Source organism: Lytechinus pictus, chromosome 10 (assembly GCF_037042905.1).
Source record: "Lytechinus pictus isolate F3 Inbred chromosome 10, Lp3.0, whole genome shotgun sequence".
NCBI classification, from domain to species: Eukaryota; Metazoa; Echinodermata; class Echinoidea; order Temnopleuroida; family Toxopneustidae; genus Lytechinus; species Lytechinus pictus.
In genome coordinates this window covers 7711249-7734834 of record NC_087254.1, presented here as the reverse complement: position 1 = coordinate 7734834, position 23586 = coordinate 7711249, and the positions used below count along the sequence as shown (strand labels likewise).

The 23586-nt window shown below is 35.2% G+C and overlaps 1 protein-coding gene across 1 annotated transcript; it reads right to left on the bottom strand.

The window, feature by feature from the left end:
* Positions 1-101: 101 nt before the first annotated feature.
* Positions 102-15570, bottom strand: LOC129269689 (cytochrome P450 3A6-like). The gene is made up of 12 exons (XM_064105228.1): positions 15031-15570; positions 14507-14600; positions 9401-9550; positions 8715-8831; positions 7912-8000; positions 6419-6567; positions 5268-5398; positions 4693-4863; positions 4032-4252; positions 2711-2848; positions 1144-1306; positions 102-450 (listed from the first exon to the last, which is right to left on the bottom strand). Exons 1-12 carry the CDS (start codon positions 15111-15113, stop codon positions 373-375), a joined length of 1584 nt encoding a protein of 527 aa, XP_063961298.1. The 5' UTR covers positions 15114-15570; the 3' UTR covers positions 102-372.
* Positions 15571-23586: the final 8016 nt, after the last annotated feature.

The following is a 23586-nucleotide window of genomic DNA, read 5'->3' as shown; positions in this document are numbered from 1 at the left end:
TCTGCATTTAAACAATGATAGGATTGCTGCATGGATATATTCGATGGTATAGCTAAAAGTTGATAGAAAATTTAGAAATCATGAAAAACGAGAAAATGTAGTAGGATTCGAGGTGTTTATTTCACTCATGATTTTTTTTATGTAAACAATTCTAATATTGACATGGTTCATCTTCCGTTTGTGTGGGTAAGCACAATTGTGTTCAAAAGGCAACAATTTAATTTAATTTGGGTGTAGCAGACTACCGATCCCCTCAAAAGTTATCAAGAAAGTGACCCAGTCGCTTTCCATTAATTTCAATTGATATTTGTTGCTAAAGCATCATGAAATGGTGTGGGCGACAGATCCTAATTTGCCACCCCCTCCCTCCCATTAATACCGTTGTACGACCTTTAAAACATAGCTATCGTTAGGGTTAAGTATCGTAGCTTGGCCGACCTCCGGTGGTATCTGGAGAAAAAGGGAGATTAAAAGAAGATGGTTTGTGATAGGTAGGGGGTTTATTTCTTAGCATTACTGCAAGAAATTATGAATAATGGATCACTCGGTAAACCGATTACTGCGTTTTTCATTCTATAGATTTTAAATGAGTTTGAATTCAAATGATTTAAATGGATTGCCGTCTTGAAACCAGGGCACTGGGATCGATTTTTAGTGGGGGGTGCTGAAGTGAAAAAGAAGGGGTTTCACTCAGAATGAAGGTGCTTTCGGTCCCGAAAAATTTGACCAGCAAAAAAAATAATAAATACGGCTTTCCTACAAAATGTCGTTAATTTATGCTACTTATCATATTTATCAGATTTCCAGTGGGTGCTGCCAATGGAAAATAACACACGCAGCACCACCAATGAAAATACTGAGGGTGCTTCACCCTCAGCACCCCCGCTTTCCAAGACCATGCTTGAAACCTAGTAAAAGCATTATTTCCTTTGTTCTAAGATATCATCGTTACACCAATTATTAGTGTCGATATGCACGTAGTTAACATGGTTAACAAAATACAATTTCAAGGGAAATCAGCAGATGACAGGTTCAAATCCCACAATTTTCAAAACTTCTTCCTAACTTATTTTTCAGATCAAACATGCCTGGTAGCAACACGGACATATATTTACATTATTCTTTTTTTTTTATGTAGTTTACCTTCGTTAAAGGTGAGACCTCGAAACGAACAACCTGTAATGATCGGACAAGGGCCATCTTGGCTTCCATCATGGCAAACCTCATACCAATACATATGCGAGGTCCAGCACCAAATGGGATCCATGTAAAGGGGTTCCGGCCCTCACGATTCTCCTTGGTAAATCTTATGGAAAAGAGAAAAGATTAAAATTAAGGTAAATTCATTGAAGAAGGTGAAAGATTGAAACAGTAGAGGGTCGCTCCCCAATATATCTAATAATAATAATATGTAGCATTTATGAGGCGCCGATGATCTAGCTGCCTATTCAATGGCGCACTATACATTATTCCGGTTATAGCTCCAGCTGCTCACCTCACCTGGGTTGAGTACAACATAATGCGGGTAAATTTCTTGCTGAAGTAAAACACGCATTGGCTGGAATTTGAACCCACGCCCCTCTTATTGAAAGACGAGAGTCGTAACCACGACACCCCCAATAAGGTCTATTCGTGCATTGGGCTGCACTCGACCCAGGGGGCCGTTTCATAAAGCTGTTCGTAAGTTAAGAGCGACTTAAGAACGACTGGTGATCCTTTCTTACGCGCTAAACGATCGCCATTGAATATACCATTTACCAAAAGAAAGGATCACCAGTCGTTCTTAGAGTCGCTCTTAACTTACGAACAGCTTTATGAAACACCCACCGGGTGAGGTAAATGGGTATCTGGCAGGAATTTATTCTTGAAACGATTTGAGCGCAATTAAGTCGGGGTAAATATGCTGTATTTATTGTAGAGCGCTTAGAGACTTCTGATAAATAGGTATTAGACGCTAAATATTCAAGTATTATTATTATTACTACATTAATTCACGTTTTTGAAATTCAAAACTAGGGTGAGTATATCTGAAACCACTATAGAGATCATATGGGGCGGCTTGTGGTAAAATTTCCCCTTCCTAAAAAGTTTCATAAATTACGAAGAAAAAGAGAGAAGAATAGGAAATGAAAGGGGAAGGGTACTAATTGTGATATCATTTTTTCTTTGCGATAGGGGTGTGTTACATGTATGTGAAAGTCTGACACTGAAATTTGATTTAATTTTTAAAAAGTGAATTTTTGATTGCTTGCCTCGCTCGCTCATGACATTACTTATGAAACACTATACGTCATGTTCTGCCCATTAAAAAAAAGATTATGCAACTGCCTGTTTATGGGACCATCCTGCTCCCGACAATCTTCTGGTAATAGAGGAATAATACGAGAGGTCAATGGATAAAATGAGAAAATAGCCCATATAAAAAGACGAATAAACTTAATGCATTATGCATTGAGACACTAGAGAATCAGATATTCAATTTCCTACGGAAAGCAGAGAGGAAAGAGAGACTGAGTAAAATAGTAAAATCATAACAATGGTTTTTCAACAGTGATATTCCACAATTCTACTGATGATTTGAAACGAAACCAATGAAAATATTGTTTGAGAAATACGGTTGGTATATGCATAACTTTGTTCAAATTTCTTCCAGTCTGAAGGGTTTTCTTTTTTTTTTCAAAACATTTTTTTATCTTAGAATATGTCGTACCTGTCTGGATCAAACTTGGTTGGATTAGGCCAGTGATCCGGATCACGATGAATGCTGTAGGGTGGTATCCATATATGAGACCCCTTCTCAATCGTAAAACCATTGTAGACACAGGTCTCCCCACACTCACGATCGGTTCTGGGTGATTGGAGGCAAAATGCAAACACATAATTGAACGGGGAAAACCCCCAAACTGAACTGAAAATCATGCATTCTATAATTAACAAATAAATATGGATTTAAAAATGAGACCAGCAGATCGAGAGAGATAATGGTATTCGTGAAGGGCGGGGGGTGCATGATGTTGACTCCCTCCTTGATCGATGATGATTGTGTTTGTGAGTCAACTGATGTGGATAATGACGACGACAGCTATGATGTTGATAATGAAGATGGCGGTGATGGTGATGATGACGACGATGATGATGGTGATGATTATATGATGATGTTAATGATGATGATTACGAAGATAATGATACTAATGATGATGATGATGAAAATGTCTATGATGTTTATGATGATTACAATAATGATTATGATGAGGATGATGATGGGGGTGGTGATGACAGATTTCTTTGCCACATTCGTATTGCTTTTAATTTTCTTAACACTGGCTTCAACTTTTCAACCACTACATGTACATATAGGCATGGTAGAAGCGTTCCCTGCAAGTGACTCTCCGTTTGTTTTCCTGGTCGACTTGAATTTAACATCACAATATTTTGTTTTGCCTTTCAAATTTTAATCAGCACCCCCATTAAAAAGAATCGCTCCAGGACCCTGAAACAATCGTGTGTCTTTTACATTGTAAGTTTGTATTTGAATGCTGATCTGCTTCATACAACATGAAGTGCAAATGGAACTGACTTGGCTAAACGACCTTTCAGTTAGTCCAGATGCTGGACCTTCGAGATTTTGTTTTCCTCCACACACTGCGCTCTAACCACTGTTCGCTTTTCCCATTGATCGCGCGATCCCCAAATTTACCCTCCTACCGAGTTAAATTTGGGGATCGCGCGATCAATGGGAAAAGCGAACAGTGGTTAGAGCGCAGTGTGTGGAGGAAAACAAAATCTCGAAGGTCCAGCATCTGGACTACCTTTCAGTCAGCTTTCAGTTGTAAAAATGTGAGCCAATATCTTTTTGCCTATTAAACTCCTTCGTTCTTTGGGGAATATTTTGTTCTGTGACATTGAAACGTAACTACATATGACTTCCTTTCAAGTATAGCTATATTGAAATTGCATGCATCGACTTTGTTTCCATTGGGAATATCCGAAGGAAAAAACGATCCCATGAAATAAGTTCTAAGCTCACTTACAGTGTAGCAGGCGGGTAGATCCTGAGAGCCTCACAAATAACCTGATCTAGGTAGGGCATCTTGGAGATGCTGGAGTAGCTGACGTCGTCGCGTCTTGGTGCGACTTCGTCGACCTCGGCGATGAGTTTGTCTTGGTGATCGGGGTTGGTAGCAAGGAGGTAGGAGGTCATAGTCAGTAATGCTGAAGTTGTTTCGTAGCCCGCGGCAATGAATATGATGGACTGGGGAAAAATAGAAATATAAATGACAAATCATAGTATTTTCATTTGAATCAAACAAATCGAGTGAGTTGTATAATTTCATGGTGCGCCCAGACGGGGCTACAAGAGGGGGAATGGACCAATTAGTTCTTTAAGTAATGGGATAAAAGAAGAGGAGAGAAAAAGAAAAAATGAAAGAAGGAAAAGGGAGATAGTAAATATTAAAAGGAGAGGTTAGGATCATGACCACGAAGGTCATTATTATTTCATCATTCATTATTATTGGTGAGTTTTAGTAGGCATTGCGGTCTAATAGTCAGAAGAGCATCGATAATCCCCAAACTTTTACTCGAAGGAAAATTAAGTGCTGGAGTTTTCATCTTGGCAATTATCTAAATTTCTAAAACACTTCCTTTTAGAAAAAAAAAGAAATGTTAGAGTAACAGTTTCAAATACATTACCTGTCCTAGCATTTCCTCTCTCGTTATGTATTTCTGGGTCTTGCTCGGGAGATCATCATCTGGCCCGGCATTTTTGAAGTATTTGTTGTGGATGTCGTCATCATCGTTTTCATTCGCCGTTTCGTCTTGGCCATTTTTGGCATCGATGAGAAGCTGAAGAAAATCCACTCCCTGTTTACCAAAAGAACGTAAATATACAATTATGATGATCAAACAATCTGAAACATTATTATAAGTATTATCATCATTATCATTGTTATTATTATTATTATTATCATTATTATTATTATTTATTGTTGTTTTCATTATCATCATCATTATTTTTATTATAGATATATATTATCATCATTGTTATTATCATTAAGATTATCAGTATTATTACTATTATTATTATTCCTTGTTATTATTATTATTATTATTATTATTATTATTATTATTATTATTATAGTTGTTGTTGTTATTACCATCATCATCTTTATTATTAGCTTTATCATCATCATCATCATCATCATTATCATCTTAATCTTAACATCATCATCATTTTTATTACCGATAGTATCTGGATGTTATCTTACCTTTTCCATTGGATTGTTTTCCCTCAGAGCTACCGCCTTTTCTGTGACGTCAGAGAAGAAATCGATGACGTCCTTGGGGAACAGAGTGATATTTAGAAATCTGAAGACGTGCTTCAGAACCGGCATGAATGCTGTAATTAAACCAAAATACATTAATCAGTTTAGAAGTAGATATATGTACAGTATATTGCTTGAATTGGCAATCGCTTTTTATAATACCTGGGGCTCGTTTCGTAAAGCTGTTCGTAAGTTACGAATGACTTTACGAACGACTGGTGACCCTTTCTTGTGCTATATGATATATCCCTATGTAGCTGACTTATGTATGAGAACATGTTCCGGTCGTTCGTAAAGTTGTGCGTAACTTTACGAACAGCTTTATGAAACACCACCCCGGGCTAAAGCAAGAATAATAGGGAATTTCCTCATTCACTACTCAGACGCTTTATATAATGCAGATAATCTTTTATCAAAACTACTTCAATGACAAACTAGCCTTTGTCGAAAATCGATGAATTAAACAGCAGTGTCGTCCTGGACTCTGGATAACGACATATTTGCAATTTCTCGTCCGGTCTGCTGTCCCGGTCCACCAACTTTCGATAAAAACCCTCAGTTGTCCATTGTGACTTGGCTTGCATTTTCAAAGCAATTGGTGCGTTGTAAAAAGCGGCCGCGTAGTGATTGCAAAATATGGTAATGAGCGCACAGAGACGTTATATTCCGGTATGATTGCGTTAAATGAGAACTATACATTATCATTATTATTATGCCTAGAAAAGAAAGGATTTTGATATAAATCATTTTTATATATCACCATATTTAGTGGTGTAACATTGCCGAACTTACATTAGATTGATTTGGGGATTCCGAATCGATTTGCAGTTGATCGTATACAACAAAGATAATGGTGTCAAACGCTGTACACCGGTGTTAACCGGTGAGGACGACCCAGTCACTATTCCGGTGTTAATTTTACAGTGTTAGTTCAACTACCATTGGTGTAATGACAACACCTTCAGTTCACTTTTCAGTGTTACGTTCAATCTCTATAGGGTGTAAATTTAACACCTTATTGTGTGGTCCTCTATATAAAACACCAACTGGTGTTAGTTTTAGCACCCAAGTTTATAACAGTGTAAGTGTCTTACAGACAGCCATGAAGGCAGGCGATGTGAAGGACACTTTGAAGAACCGAGCCACGTGCTCGACGAAGGGATCGGCCTTGTCCTTCTGGGAGTTGACTTTCAAACCAAACCCGCAGCTTGCTACGTTATCCATGATGAAACTTCCAAACAAACTGAGATGAGAAAGAAAAATATGTTGAGAGGATGAGATGAAGATAGAGAGGGTAGATGGGATAGGAGAGAGGGGTTGGAGAGAGTGGGAGGGAGGGGGAGGGGTGAGAAAGGGGAGGGGAGTACAGAGGAAGAGGGGTAGGGGAAGGAGGGGAAAACTTGACATAGAAATTCGAGAGAATTGAAAATGGGAAATATCAAACAAAAGTTTAAACAGAGCAGAATACAATAATTGAGAATACAGAGTTGTGAAAACAGCTGAACATAAAGTATTATAAAAATACAAGCTTATTCGCCGTAATACAATAATCAAAATATTAAGAAATCGACGTTGACATACATTTAACATAATCGATAGCAATTAACGTCTCTTTGATGACTTGACGTTATTAAAGACGGTTTAACTTAAGACCATCAAATATATTTATCTCAATAAAAAGAGTAAAATTCACAAAGCAAAATGCTGAAAATTTGATCAAAATCGGATAACAAATAACAAAGTTATTTAATTTTAAAGATTTGCATTATTCCAATGAAACGGTTCTAGGCATGTCTTTATGAATATTCATTAGGTGGGCTGATGATGTCATATCCCCACTTGTTCTTTTCTATTTTATTATATGAAATTAGGTTTATTCAAAATTTTTCTACCAAGATCTAAAACAAATGGATTGACAACTGATTAAGTGCATTAGTTATTTACTACCGCAACTTATTTCATCACAATGGAGACACATCATTTACACATGTATGAAAAAATGAAATACTGGTATTTATGATTTCATGTAATAACATAAGAAAAAGGAAAGTGGGGATGTGACATCATCAGCCCAACTAATGTATATTCATGACGATGTGCATATAACCAAAACTGTTTTCACAAAATATTGATAAACTTTAAACTTCAATAACATTGTTATTTGTGATCCGATTTTGATGAAAATTTTTAGCATTTTGCTTTGTGAATTTTACTCTATTTATTTAGATATGAATATTGTCAGCCCCGACCATCCCTTAAATTAATTTTACATTTTTTGACGTCCACTCCAAGCAGGTGCCCCATATGTAATGTAATACAAAATAAACAAATTCCTTTCTATTAATGGTTCACAATCATGATGATAAATTGACGTTAACATTTTTGTTCATAAATGCGTATGCAGAAGACTGGTTATGATTATATTAATAATTGATTATAACATTAAAAAAATTACATATTTCTCAGATAATGCATCATGGATTATTTTATCAAATGTGTATTACGATTTTTCTTTTCTAATTAAGAACTATTTATGAATGTTTCTCATTCCCCATATGCTCATTAAACGAGTACGTTTATTACTTACTCTACCGTATCAATATTCCCATCTTTCTCGCAAGATTGTCGGAGTTTCTCTACCATTGTGTCTGCACAACTGTTGATTGTATCTGACATCTGACGAAATTAGAACATAATATAGGTTTTTTAATTCGCTGACCAAGATTTTATTTTCATATTTACGGTTATGTTAATGGATTTAGATTCTGAGCTGAATCGGGAAATGATGCTTAACTATGTTGTTCTGTCATATTTAATTTTGATCAAACTAACAGAATTTCATAAAGGCTGCACCTGTCATTTTTAATCCCTTTTTCTATCTTAAATTCGATCATTATCATGACGCGAAAAGGACGTAAATGAATTATTTAAGTCAATAAATTATATCTTGTTATCAATGAAACTGACTTAAATCTCTTTACATTTCGTATTCAAAAGAAGTTTTTAGTCAAAGGTTACATTCATATAGTCAATTTATAACAATTTAAAGCCAATGCGTTTATCTGCATTCAACACTCTCCACCCAGGTGTGATAATGTGTACTACGTAGGAAAAAATTATTTGAAACCTGATCCCAATTATGATCAGAGTAGCTGTGCCTCACCCAGGATATTTAGTGCATGGGCCGCACTTGGGTATTGAGTGCATTATAATCATTGTACATTAAAAGTATAATTTTTTCAATAAGTCGTGTTGTCGTTCGGATTTTACGCCTTTATTTAAACGATGTTTTCATGAACCCCCAAAAAGTAGCTTACATCGACAAACGTAAGAGGGTGTCCTCAGCAACACCGATGCAAGTTGTTGACGCCATCTACGTTCGGTCCTTACCATTTTCATTTTCTTCCCAGTGAAGGTTGGGGTCATAATATCCCTAATTCTCTTCCATTGCGAATCTCTGAGCTGGAATAGTGCGAGATCAAATACCCCTGATTTCATCGGCATAGGCTGAACAATGGTAACAGAAAGACAAAAAATCAATTGAAATAAATGGAATATAAACATGCCTACAAGACAAATGCATATCTGCATTTAAAGCCAACTCCCAATTTCCTTTTTTATGATGGTAATAATTGAAATTATATATTAACATTGTGTAGTTGTGATTAACTTCAAATGTATACTCTTAACATTCTTGGCGCCAGAATCTCATTATATTTAAGGGGGGAGGTACTGTAGTTGACGTCATATTTATTCAAATGGTAAGTATTGCACGGCCAAGATGTCGAATTTTTATATTCTATTTTGCCCCTCTGTGGCGCTGACGTGGTTTTGAAGTTTGTATTACATGTATTACATACTGTTTTTTCAACAAGTCTTAATGTAACGGGAACCAGAAAAGACCCGCTGGTAAATTATACAGTTTTGACTTATCATTATCATCATCATTAACATTATTATAAGTATCATATTCCAGTCTTTCTGCTTTGAAAAAAAGTTGCTCTGATTTTAAATTCCGTGTCTTTTCACATATCAACATAGTAGTGATAAAAAGATATCATATTTCTTTTCCTTACGTATTTATTGTAGAATCGATGGTAGTCCTTGATCATGACATTACGCAACACGTCGACATCAGTGATCACGATAATAGGTTTCCTCCACAGATAGACACCAAAAATAGTGCCATATCTTTTCCCGTACTCCTCCAATACTTCACAGCTGGGCTGCAGGAATATGATTGCGGGGGGGGGGGGGGCAACATGATCAAGGAAAACAAAGAAACTATAAAAAATAACTCAACACGACTGCAAAAACGCCAGTGCTAATTCAACACCACACTGCAAAAACTCTGGTGTTGATTTAACACCAGCCTGGAATCTATATATGTCCACACCAGAGAAGTGTTAAACAACACCAGATTCGTTTTGGTCTAACACCAGATCTAACACCAGTTTAGCATCAAACCAATATTGTTTTAACACTAATTGGTTTTGCTTTAATGGCTGCTTAAATCTGGCGTTAGCCTAACACTAAACCGGATTTGTTTCAACACTTTTCCGGCGTGTTCCGATATAGATATCAGGGCCCCGTATTGCAAAGAGTTACGATTTATTTATTTATTTATTATTTATTTATTAAAATATCTTTATACAGGATAACAGGCTCAGAATGACTGTTTTTCAGCCTGGTCCTGTAAACATAAAATAACAATATATACATAATAGATAAAATAGTAACTTCGGTTCTGTACAGTAATGAGTGAATTCAATAACATTTAAAATCAAAATTATCACTAATACCAAATTGTGTAAAGATAAAATACACCACCAGTCACAATTCCCAGACTCAGCACTACCTGCCTCAGCCAGAGAACAATAGAATCAGTGGACCAAATCTATTGCTCTCCGGCCGAAACAGGCAATAGTGATTCAAAGAATGGTGACTGGTACTGTATTCATTTTTTTTTTAATTGACGAAATGGGAAAACTATCCTGTAGACAAAACAATAACTGTGAAATATAAATTAAGATGTATGATATCATTGACATAGAAAATACAAAATTCAACAAAATCTATGAAGGAAATTATCATTGAGCATATACTAGACTTAAGTATAAAATTTTACAAAATAAATATCGCCTAGTTAAGTAATGGAAGCTTATTTACTGAGAGTACGAATTATATTACATAAAAATTATTCGTTCCAACATATTTGATATCCCAAATCATTAACACATTTGTCAATCAAAAAGAGAAAAATAAAGTAAAATGGAACAAAAAGCATATAATATTAATTATTGAAATAAAACTTCTTATAAATCAATTTAAATGATCCAATCAATCGTAACTCTATGGAAATCCATTAGTGTCATAATTTTTTTCTTTTGGAAATTTGCAAAATGTCCTTTGTAAACAAAGGAGAACGCACTAAATTTTTATCAAGAAATGCAATTTGGAGAAAAGCCTTCAAAATATTTTTTGAATTTAGAAAAACAGAGATCAGTGGAAAAGACAATTATAAGATTGATCGATAAAAACAACTGTTTAATTGATCAACAAGAAGATATTTTACAAGAAGTATATCTTTATTTTAAGGATTTGTATACATTTCAACCAGTATCAGAGGCTGAAAGATTGTTTGCTATGATTCCTTTGAATAAAGTAAGGATATTTACACCACAAGAAAGTGAGGTTTTAGAAGGGGATATACGTTATTCAGAAATACTTGATGCAGTTAAACAGATTAAAATTGGTAAATCGCCCGGTCAAGACGGCTTTACAGCAGAATTTTTAAAGTATTTTATTAATGATATAGGAATTTATTTGTGGCGAAGTGTCAAAAATGCTTATTTGACTGGTGAATTATCTCCTTCACAAAACTTAGGTCTTATAACTTTAATTCCTAAAGGTAATAAGCCCCGTCATTTTATTAAAAATTGGAGACCGATATCTCTTCTTAATGTTGTATACAAAATTTTATCTACATGTCTTGCAAATAGGTTACGAAAGGTATTATCAGTAGTCATTCACACAGATCAGAAAGGATTTTTACCTGGTCGTTTTATTGGGGAAAATATTAGAATAATATACGATATCATTGCTTTAGCGGAAAAGCAAAATTTACCTTGTACTTTAATGCTATTAGATTTCGAAAAGGCGTTCGATAGTATTTCCCATGAATTCATTCAAAAGGTTCTTTCGTTTTTTGGGGTGGGTCCGTCATTTCAGAGATGGGTGGATGTCTTGCACAGTAATGCTTACTCAAGCGTTATTGTTAATTCTCAATTGTCACACAGATTTAATATCCAAAGAGGCTGTAAACAAGGGGATCCAATTTCTCCTTACCTTTTCATTATGTGTGTGGAAATTCTTGCATTGTGGACAAGAAATTCAAACCAGTTTGAGGGAATCAGCGTAAACAAAAGAGAATTCGAAATACTTCAATATGCCGATGATACGGCTTTATTAATTTCTGGCTCAAATAAGTCTTTTCAAAAAGTGTTGGAGATGATTTCTTTTTTTACTCAATTTATTGGACTTAAACTCAATTCACAAAATACGCAAATTATTTTTTTGGGTAACCTGAAAAAGACAAGTTTAGACATTGAATTAGAAGTAAACTTGATAAAGGATACTTATTTTCGCTATCTTGGTACAGATTTTCATGTGAATATTAACAAGATCCCATATTACAATTACGATAGGATTTTTGATAAATTGAAAAGACAGATGATTTCATGGTCGAAGAGAAATATTGCACCTTTGGGTAGAATTACAGTGGCTAGATCCCTTTTATTGCCTCAATTAAATCACCTTTTTCTTTCAATCCCCAGTCCATCGGCTCAACTAATGACAAATATTAAAGTTAAATTTTTTCAATTTGTATGGAATGGAAAACCAGACAAAATTAGTAGGGAACAAATACTTGGTTCATACGAAGAAGGGGGATTGAAAATGATAGATATAGATTGTTTTAACAAAGCATTAAAATTGACATGGTTGAGAAGAATTCTATTGAGAAAATGTGATGACGTAGAAAGTCTATTATGATTCTCTTTAGGACAGCCTTTCCATCTGTTTTATGGAGATGAATATTTTTATAACATATCGGAAAAGATTAGTAATCCATTTTGGAAAGAGTTTTTTGCCATGCTATTTTCGATATTTCAAAAATCTGAAAATATCAATTGGCTAGCGCAACCTTTATGGAAAAATAGTAAAATACAAATAGATGGAAAGTCTGTTTATTTTTAATACTGGCAAGAAAAGGGTATAAGATTTATTAATGATTTAATAGATCGAGAAGGAAATATTATATCTTTAACTGAATGTGAATCTAAGTTTGGTTTAAAAGTCAATGTTTTGGAATATTTTTCAATTTCTCAGGCTCTAAGATGTGTGTTTAATCGAAAATTTCAAAATCTAGACCATAGAATATGTGAACCATTTGTTATGCCTTATATTTCTCCTATAATGAGTGATAAAAAGGGGTGTAAAAGTATATATAAACTTTTGATAGGAAATAAAGATTCAGCCAAAACTATTGCAGCAAAATGGGGAAAAAATTCAAATATTCTTTTGGATCACACTAACATACCGGAATTTAATAGGATGATTTTCAGATTTACAACTGACATTCGGATAAAGTATTTCCAATACAAAGTTTTCAATAGAATTGTGTTTTTAAATGATATTTTATTCAAACTAAAGATCACCAATACTGAGTGCTGTACATTTGTTATACTGTAAAGGAAACAATTGAACACTTCTTTTACTTCTGTAATTTTAGTAGAAATATTTGGAGTAAAATAGAAACGTGGATATCATCTCCTATGTTTATTCTTACATTTACTCCACATAATATTTTGTTTGGATATAAAGAAAAGCGAAATGATGCCCTGAATTGTATTAGCATTTTAGTAAAACAACAATTATATTTCTCGAGGTTGAACAAGACTGTACCTGGTTTTAAGAAGATTAAGAAGGTAATAAAAAATTATTATTTAGATGAATGTTACATTTATGATCTGAATGGAAAAAGGAAAGATTTTAATTTGAAATGGAGTATGTTGAAACATTTGTTTGAATAATGTTTATAATTTGACTTCTGTAAACGTGTTCTTTTTTTGTAAATAAACTTGCCCATTGGGGCAAAAGTATGAAAAAAAAAATTATCAAGAAATCATCATTGAATTTATGGATATACATTCATATCTATATTTTTTTTGGAACAAATATTCATTTTATATGTTGACTTTGCTGGCTTTCCATACTTGCGTTTGATCGGATCAATCGCAACTCTTTGTAAGACGGGCTCCAGGCTTGTGTTTAATCAACATTGACGTGTTTGCAGTGAAGATATATGATAAAAAGAAGAATCATAAAAGGGTCTCGTTGGAAATAAGCCATTTGAGTTTCCATGCGCTATCCTGTCCGGGGATCTGATTCACACAACTTGTCTTTGTATTTAGTATGTAATACCTGTCTGACGTCAACAGTCAATCAATGATTACATTTTGGTTTTGAATCCCCAGAGCGAGTTCCATTAACTCTCTGCCAACCCCCCCCCCCCCCTCTTCACCCTCTCTCTCTTTCCAGAGTGCCCCATGACAGAATTTTGATTACATATTTAGACAACAAATTGCTAATGGGAAATTATTTCCGAAAGTGATAGCAGTGGCAGATCCAGGGGGAGGGGGGGGGGGGGGGGGCACAGCCGGCCCATGCCCCCCTTTTAATCAAAATTTGTAATGTGAATATACCGTTTGTATGCAAGTGTACCCCCTCCGGCCTTTTGAAAGTGAGGACCTCATTTTTTTCCGCGGGCGAAATGACCTTCAATTTTAGGTAAAAACTTTTTTTTTGCTTGTCAAATTTTTATCGGGAAAATGTGCCCCCCCCCCCCCTTTGAAAAATCCTGGATCCGCCCAAAAGTGATAGTTACCCGTTTTGTCAGAGTAAAATGTTGACGAGAACAACTAAAAAAGAGGTGATGACAGTCCCCCTGGTCTTACACCCCTTCCCCCCCAAAAAAAAAAAAAAAAAAAAAAAAAAATGTTAGCCATACAGGTGCGCCACTGTTCAGAATCATGGCTCGTTCACACTGCTGAAATTAATTTGATTAAACCCGTGTTTTCAAAGTTTTATTGGGAAATGTGTTCTTTTGACCATATACTCACTCTACTGAAATCCAACGCATTTCCAAATATCGGTTTTGGGGGCGGTCCTGGAATTCCTCGCCTCTTGAAATACGTGTGCGTCCAGAAATCATACCTGAAGGGGGGGGGGGGGGGTGGGGGACATGTTATTCATTAAAAATTGAATGTATAATGAATAATGCGTTTCTAAGAATATTAGTACTTGGCTTAATAACAATAACAAGATGATGATGATAATGATGATAATAATGATAACAATAATGATAATATATAATAATAATAATAATAATAATAATAATGATAATAATAATAATAATAAATTATGATGATAATAATAATAACAGTGATAATAGTAGTTATAATGATAATAATTATAATGATAATAATAATATTAATAATAATAATAATGATAATAACAACAACAAAGAAAATAGTAATACAAACAATGATCATATTAAATGATAATGCATGATCTTTGGGAATTTGAACGAGAGAGAGAGAGGGGGGGGGGGCGGGGTGCAGATATAGTGAGGGATTAAACTTACGCAAAGAAGATGACGATCAAGGCTACCACGAGATAGACGGTGGTCATTGACAAGAATCCACTCAACAAGCTGAAAATTCCCATGGTTTTATTGACGATGATACAGACTTCGAGCTATTCTACGTACGAGCCGGCCTACGAGGCACAATTACTATAATCACTTTTAGGTGTATCGTCTTCTACTCCAAGCAACATAACATGATCGCTCGATCAAGCGATCCTAGAAATCCAAGGAACTAGAAATCAACCTAGTATTTGGCCTATTGCTGGTTGTGTTTCAATAGTTGTGATAGCCTGCGACGAGGCTGCAGAAACGAAACGGACTTCTGTGTTCTTTCAAAAATTCACGTGTTGTAATTCCATTCAGCATGGCCACTTCAAATGATATGTAAAACTAACAGCCATGCAGCATGACTTGTCGGGTTATATTTGCGTTCATATAGTGACATGCATATTAAAGTCTGAGAACTTGAACTTTGTGTTATTGCGAAACCTGGCACTCAATCGGCGCTCGATATAATGCACATCCTTCACTCGAGTCAAGTTCAGTACAGCATGGGTTGATATGTGATATGGGGGATTAAGTTGAAGGATGCGGCCCGAGGGGGAGGGGGTTGTAAAAAAACTCCGGTAAAAACCTACTGTAATCATTGCAATTTCATCAGCATTATTTTCCGACAATTACTTGTCGAATTCGAATAATCTTTTCTTGGTTTTCATTGACTTGGGGTCCATTTTTGTTCGCGTGTATCATTTTGTGCCCCCCCCCCCCCAGAACAGTTTCCGAGCATTCAAGCGCACGTTTTGCGCATGGGCCGGGGCCAAAACCACTTTTTCGCCCGGGGGGGGGGGTCAAATATAGTTGCTGTACACATATATGCGTGACCACAAAAACGCGTTTAAAGGGGTGTTTTTCAGTTTTGGACACGGGCCGCGCGTACACTCGTTAAGGCCTTATAAAAAACACTGATTTAAAAAAAAAGGTGGGATGAAAGACTTGTCAATGGTCAATCGCGGGGTCAAACGTTTTTAGAGTATGTTTTTTCCAAAGTTTTTTTTTAAGACTAGCCAAACGTGTTTAGGGTATATAGGCCCCCTATGTTTTTTCCCCAAGTTTTTTTCCCAGGGTCATATTCTGCATGGTGACAACATGTTTAGGGGCTAAAAATGTGTAAATAAACCCGCGAAAAACGTGTTTAGGGGGTTATTTTGCACACAGAGAAAATCTCGTATAGGGGGTGTTTAGAAATAATTTGGTCACGCATACGTGTACAGCAATACATTTGACTGCCCCTCCCCCCGAGCTTGGGGTCCCTTTTTGATTGCGTGTATCATTTAATTATTTTTAATTGTTAAACCCGAATGAAAAGCGCCAGGTGTCCCCCGAGAACAGTTTCCGAGCATTCAAGCGCACGTTTTGTGCATCTCGGGGGCCAAAGCCACTATTTCAGCACAATAGGCAAAAAAGTCGCCAGTATTAACTACTCGCCTTTTTTTTTTTTTTGGAGACTTAAGCTTTTTCAGAATGATTTTGCGTTTCTAAATGATTCCATAACAAAAGTGCAAGTTATTTCGGAGGCGAGTTGGTGGAGAGTTGAAATTGGGCTGAAGGCTAAAAAAAAAAGTCGATCGCCAGTGAAAATGTTTACATGTTTTCTCAGCTCAAAATAATAGTACAGAGATGATACTCACAATCACAGCTTCATAAAGGCAGCTAAAAGTTCCATGAAATATACCTTTTTTTTTTACCACATAATTAACAGGTACGAAGGTCTGAATCTTTTTTTCTAGAGTTGAGACTAGAACCTCGCTTCCCATAGAGGTCTAAAGATTCATCAAATATGTTGTTAACTTAACCATTTTAATCCAAATATGTAACGTACGTGATGTAACTTACGTTACCATACAGTTTGATAAATCGGGATAAATAATTAGTTGAATAAAAATAAACATAGTTCAGAATTGCGCCATCAACGGACAGTCATTGGGAAGATTGGCAACCGCCACTGCAAACACGAAGAACAGGGCGACTATTTCAAGTTGAATGTGTTTTTTTTTTTTTTTTATAGAATCGTGTTTTAATCTGATTATTGTGCAAACATTTAGTCAATAGCCCCACTGTAAAAACACAGTTGTTTTTTTTTCTACAGGTATATTATTTCCAAGTGAATTATTCCTATAGTTAGGTAACGTAAGTTTCAAAACATTGTCAGTTTAATATATAGCAGACAATCCAAGTAAAAGTCTACCACTCTGAAATAAAAGTTTACCACTTTGAAATAATGAAATCGTGTCAGGTATAACGTAAATTGTAGACAAGTTTCTCTATCAAATCAAGTTGTACTCAACTGTGGTTTTACTTTAGGGGTTTCTGTGGAAGGGAACTTCTCATAGTATCTGTTCAAAATTTTCTTTATGTAAACTTTGTCTCTGTAATTGGTTGAAATATTTTAATCCTCCAAGTATAATAAGCAAATTTTACACTAATGTAAGGACATTCATTGAATAACTGATGAAATTGAATTACAAGTTCTTGATTAAATATTTAGTGGATCAGGCATGTGCAATAATGTGGTAACGAAGGTTTCCAGTTTTGGTAACGCCTATAAGCTTCAACAGTCTTTTTTCATTAAAAGATGTGTTAGAGATTATGCATGGATAAGAAAAGAGTTCATTGTACTAGTATAATTGTTAACAGTCTTCTGTAGGGGACTAGTTACGTATATTTATGCAATCAAAAGCTAATTAGGGAAATTATTACCTGACTTATTATACTGTAAACAATGAAGTGCTAATTTAGCACTTACAGTGCTTGTACAGTGACTGCACTACGAGTGCCGATTTTCTAGTTCAAATTTAAACTAAAAAACAGCACTCGTAGTGCATTCACTATACAAGCACTGTAAGTGCTAAATTAGCACTTCATGTTTATAGTGTACCTGTCGTTTTGAAGAAAATCACTGGAATTAGTGTTGGAATGCACATTAATGATCTCATAGTGAAAAAAGACTATTTTGAACGAAGAAAGTACAAGAAAAACAATGAAAGTATGGACCCTTATCTGTTCCAACTTATAACTGCGTTCGTCATATCAGTCAAATTTAAGTTTAAAGGACAAGTCCACCCCAACAAAAAGTTGATTTAAATAAAAAAAAAATTCCAACAAGCATAACACTGAAAATTTCATTAAAATCGGATGTAAAATAAGAAAGTTATGACATTTCGAAGTTTCGCTTAATTTCACAAAACAGTTATATACACATCCTGGCTGGTATGCAAATGAGGAGACTATGACGTCATCCACTCACTATTTCTTTTGTATTTTATTATATGAAATGTGCAATATTCTAATTTTCTCCTCATTGTCAAGTGATACAACGATTAATTCCTTCCCTGCACATGAAGAATTAGCATTGTTAAATACTATATGGTTCATTCAAGTTGGTCCTTATTGTCAAATCTATCAAAAATGAAATATTGTATAATTCAAGCAATAAAAAAACAAAAGAAATAGTGAGTGATGGACATCATCGACTGACTCACCTAATTGTGCATATCACTGTTTTGTGAAAAATAAGCAAAATTTTAAAATGTCATAACTTTCTTATTTTACATTCGATTTTGATGAAATTTTCAGCACTATGCTTGTTTGATTTTTCTCTATTTCTTCAAGTCAGCATTTTCCTGGGGTGGACTTAACCTTTAAGCGATAAGGATTAGAGTCTCTATGAAAAAAGTCCTCTGCCGGATTGAAGAACCTTATATAAATATATACGCGATGTCATCTCAAAAATGCTTTTTCAGACTTTCGTTGAATCAAACAGATGCAGTTGAAAGTATCTTCAAGGCCTTCTTGTTGAACAAAATTGACAAATCAGAATTTGTTCTTGTTCAGAAACCATTTAGAAACAGTTGGTGTTATATACATATTGACCTAACCTTGTATTTAAGACTGAACTAATCACTATCATCTTAATGCATTAAACAACTTGAATGTGTAACAAAATTTAATTTCTTTATACAAAATCAAGAGCGAAACATTGTTCTAGCAAAGACAGTCTCATGTAATATTAACAACTGTATACTGTAATTCCATTTATCTCCTATTCTCCTTTAATGCTATCAATTTGTTGGTATCCATGTGGATCAAAAGGAAAAACATAACAAAACAAATCAAATGCAAAAATTAAATCAACTATATGCTGTCAGAAATTGTTTCACTCGACTATCTGTCAATTAACAGGGCATAATTATTCTTATTAAAACAATAATCATCAGGTACTAATACGTGGTTCTAATTGATCAACTGCAAAGTGATCATGTAATTCGTGAAATATTTGTAATTGCTTTAATTTGAGACAATGCTATTGATATACTTGGATCGCAAATCATACATTTTATTTATTCCAGCAGGGCCGTAGCTAGAGGGGGGGGGGGGGGTATGGGGGTAGTGACCCCCCCCCCCAACATTCATGGCAGTCGGCAAAATCATGTACCAGTTGGAAAAATGGAGGATAGGGGAGAAAAAGAAAGAGGGAAAGAAAGGAAGAGAAAAAAGAAAGAAGGAGAGAGGGAGAGAGGGGGAGAAAAAGAAAGAAAGAAGGAAGGAAGGAAAGAAAAATAGGGGTACTAACTTCGAAGAAGGTTACGTCTTTTAGAGTAAAGACAACCAGTTGGCAAATCCAAGTCCATGTAGCCAGGCTTACAGCCCTACTAGTCAGCAAAATACAAAGGACAAAACAGATGGAGCTATAATAACACACAAAGTAAGTCCCCGGTCCTCCCCCAATATAAACAAGCTTGTGAGTTTGCAAATTATACCACAATTATTGACGATTTAACAAACACATTAGTTTTGTCAAATTCGATGCAATACTAGGTAAATAAATATGGGGTGGGATGAATTTCCAAGGTTTACGTTGAATAATCAAAGCCAAAGTATAGTTGGCAAATTATAAAGTGGGCCTATTAAAGTGGCAGAACACTATACGCTCTACCAGTCAGCAAAGTACAAGTACTGCCCCGTTTCAGATCTGAAAAGAACAGAACACAAGACTTAAAAAACTGGTAACACTGCAGTTGGCAAATTCATGAAGACAAGTCTACAACTTGTAGACTTGTCTACAAGTTTGCAGTTGGCAAAAAACACAAAAATTTTCTAAGTTATTTTTACTAAATTCTGTCGCCGAAGATTTTTTTTTAATTTATGGTGTCAAAATGTGCTTGGGGTGGGGATGGGTTGGAGTGGGGGCAGGTTGGGGTTGCATCATTCCTGGTGCTCGCATTGTCTGACTAATGAGATATATAGTCCTGTTGTATTTTAAGTCCATAAAGATTATGCACCAAATTATCTCCTTGCACTTCAAGTTATTATTTTTTTATGTAGTGACATATGTTTTTTTTCATGACTATATACTTAAAGTGATTGCCCCCTTTTACGGCCTTCATAAAACATTTCCAGTCTGTGCTTACGTTCGCATTGGTGTGGACCGATATAGATACCGGGCTGGTGATAAATCAACACCGGCGTTTTTGCAGTGCACGAATTCCTAAAGACAGTGTCCCTTTTTCTGATCTAATTATAACAAATTTTCAGCTCGCGCTTCGCGCTCGCATCACTTAATTAGTGAAGTAATAAATTCCTACAAACAAGCCATAGAATGCCCCTCTTCAGGTCCGAATTTCAAAAATTGTCAGCTCGCGCTTCTCGCCCGCAATATTTCATTAGTGAAATACGTATCATGTTCATGATTACAATGACCACTAAAAGGTGCTTCATGTGCCAGTGTAATTCTAACAAAATCAGCAAGCGCTTGGCGCTCGCATTAGATGACTATGATGAGATACGTACGCACTTCATAAATTCCATAAGATAGTCCTTAAAATGTCCCTTTTTAGGGTTAAGTTATACAAAAACTTTCAGCTCGCGCTTCGCGCTTGCATTGTTTGTTTTGTGAGACAGGTACGTATCATGATTACAAAACTTTGCTTATAATGTCCCTTTTTAGGACTGAATATCAAACATTTTCAGCTCGCGCTTCGCGCTCGCATTATTTGATCACTAAGATACATATCCATTTCATGGCACAGTCCTTAAAATGTATCTATTAGGTCAGTATACCTGGCAATTGAGCGCGCTTCGCGCACCCACTTAATGACTCAAAATTTTTGCTGGTGCCCGCCCCCCCTCCCAATGCCGTGACCCACGGTGCGCCACTGTTAGCAGTAGCACTCTTGAAATTTTAGTTGAGACATCTTGCACAGAAGGTCAATTAAAAATTAAAAAATCTTTGATTTTGATATTATTAATGCATAGGGTATATCATTATACTGCAAGTTAGCAACTACGGCACACTAGCCTTTCTATTTTGATCCAAAATGTTTATTTTTACAGTGCAAATATCTTTGTATATCTTTGTATAATTTACCTTAAAGGAAACCAAAACCCAAGAAGAGAAGTAATCTTATTGGAAAGAGTAAAATGAGAGGAACAATTTAAAAAAAGTTTCATCAAGATCGGTTATGAAATAAGCAAGTTATGGGAGTTTGAAAACTCTTGTTGTACTTTCTATGGGCATCCTCAAATTGGCAAACGTGGTTCAAAATGGCTGATTTTGTGGACAACTCTCCATTTGTTTTGTACACAAATTTTCAGATTTTCCTCATTATCTTTCAAATTGCATCTTGTCTCCTTCTGAGCACAACATATGTCATGGGAAAATATAATCCACACCATATATTTCAAGGTCAGGAGGAGATAATGTGAAATATGTAAAATAAAGGGGAAAATCGGAAAATATGTGTACAAAACAAATGGAGAGTTGTCCACAAAATCAACCATTTTGAAGCACGTTTGCCAATTTGAGGATCCACATAGTAAGTACAACAAGACTTTTTAATCGTCCATAACTTGCTTATTTCATAACCGATTTTGATGAAACTTTTTTAAATTGTTCCTCTCATTTTACTCTTTCCCATAAGATTGCTTCTCTTCTTGGGTTTTGGTTTCCTTTAAAGTATTCACCAAATGCCACTAATTCAATTCTAAACATTCAAAATATTTTAGCATGTGATTATTGTAGGGGGGGGGGCACATCCCCCACCAGACTCCCCCTGTGCTCACGTTGGCGCTGTCACGCCAAATTTAGTTGGCAAATTTAGCTGGTACACCCCCCCCCCCCCCAACAAAATGCTTCCGGCTACGGCCCTGTATTCCAGTGATGCATATTTTAATTATATCCGTTTCTTTGGGCGCTAACAAAATTTTAATTTTCAACATCATCATGATCATTGTATTTAATAAGATCAGGTATTACGTCTCTTATCTTGTCAATCAGGGTGTTACGGGGATTATCGAGATTTCTCCATTGGTTAATAAAGTGATATTCATCTTCAACATCAAGGTGACAAAGAGGATATAGCCTATTTTCTACTGAAATCTGTTTGTGTCTCCCTTGTTCGATCATTAATTTATTATCGCTTATTCTGAGTTTGAGTTTGATGAAGGTTGTAATGTCCTTTTTGTCGATATCCAATAGTAAATAATTTTCCAATTCATAATTGTATTTTAATTTATTGTATACTTTGTATTCATTACTATTTTCGTCAAGACTTTCTTTCCAATATTTTATACATGTATATATCTCTTTTAAATTTGTCAACTTGTGCTTTTTCTAGGCATTTTACCGAATATATATTCTGACTTTGCCATACATGTGTAAATCCTACTACTTCAAATAGTTTTTCCATATTTTTTGTGAGAGTTGTTTTATTGTCTAATCCATCCATATATGTCGTTTTAATAATACTTGTGTCTGGGGCTTCGATGATGTGATACCAAAATCTAATAACATATTTTATGACAGATTAGTCATATAATATTTTTATATTCTCTTTCGTTCATGTAAAATCTTCTCTAACCCCAAACTTCGGAATTATACAAAAGAATTGGTTCAATGCAAGCATCGGATATTTTGAAGTTTTCTATTAAAGACGGTCTATTTTGGGAGAATATATTTTTTACACTAAATGTTGCTTTTTAGCTTTATTAACTAAATGCTTGACTGCAGCGGAAAAGGTTCCAGACGGTTTAAATATAGTTCCTAAGTATTTATAAGTGTCCGTAATGCTTATTTGCGTGTCCTTAATGAAAACAAAAATTTAATCATCCTGCCATATTTATTAAAAATCATTATTTTAGTCTTTTCGGCATTTATATTTAAGTCCCATTTGTCACAGTAGACATTACGTTTACTAAGAGCCAATTGTAGTCCATTGGCTGTCTCGGACATTCGAATTAAGTCGTCGGCGTACATGAGACAAGATATTTTGAATAATCAAAGCCAAAGTATAGTTGGCAAATTATAAAGTGGGCCTATTAAAGTGGCAGAACACTATACGCTCTACCAGTCAGCAAAGTACAAGTACTGTCCCGTTTCAGATCTGAAAAGAACAGAACACAAGACTTAAAAAACTGGTAACACTGCTAAGTATTTATAAGTGTCCGTAATGCTTATTTGCGTGTCCTTAATGAAAACAAAAATTTAATCATCCTGCC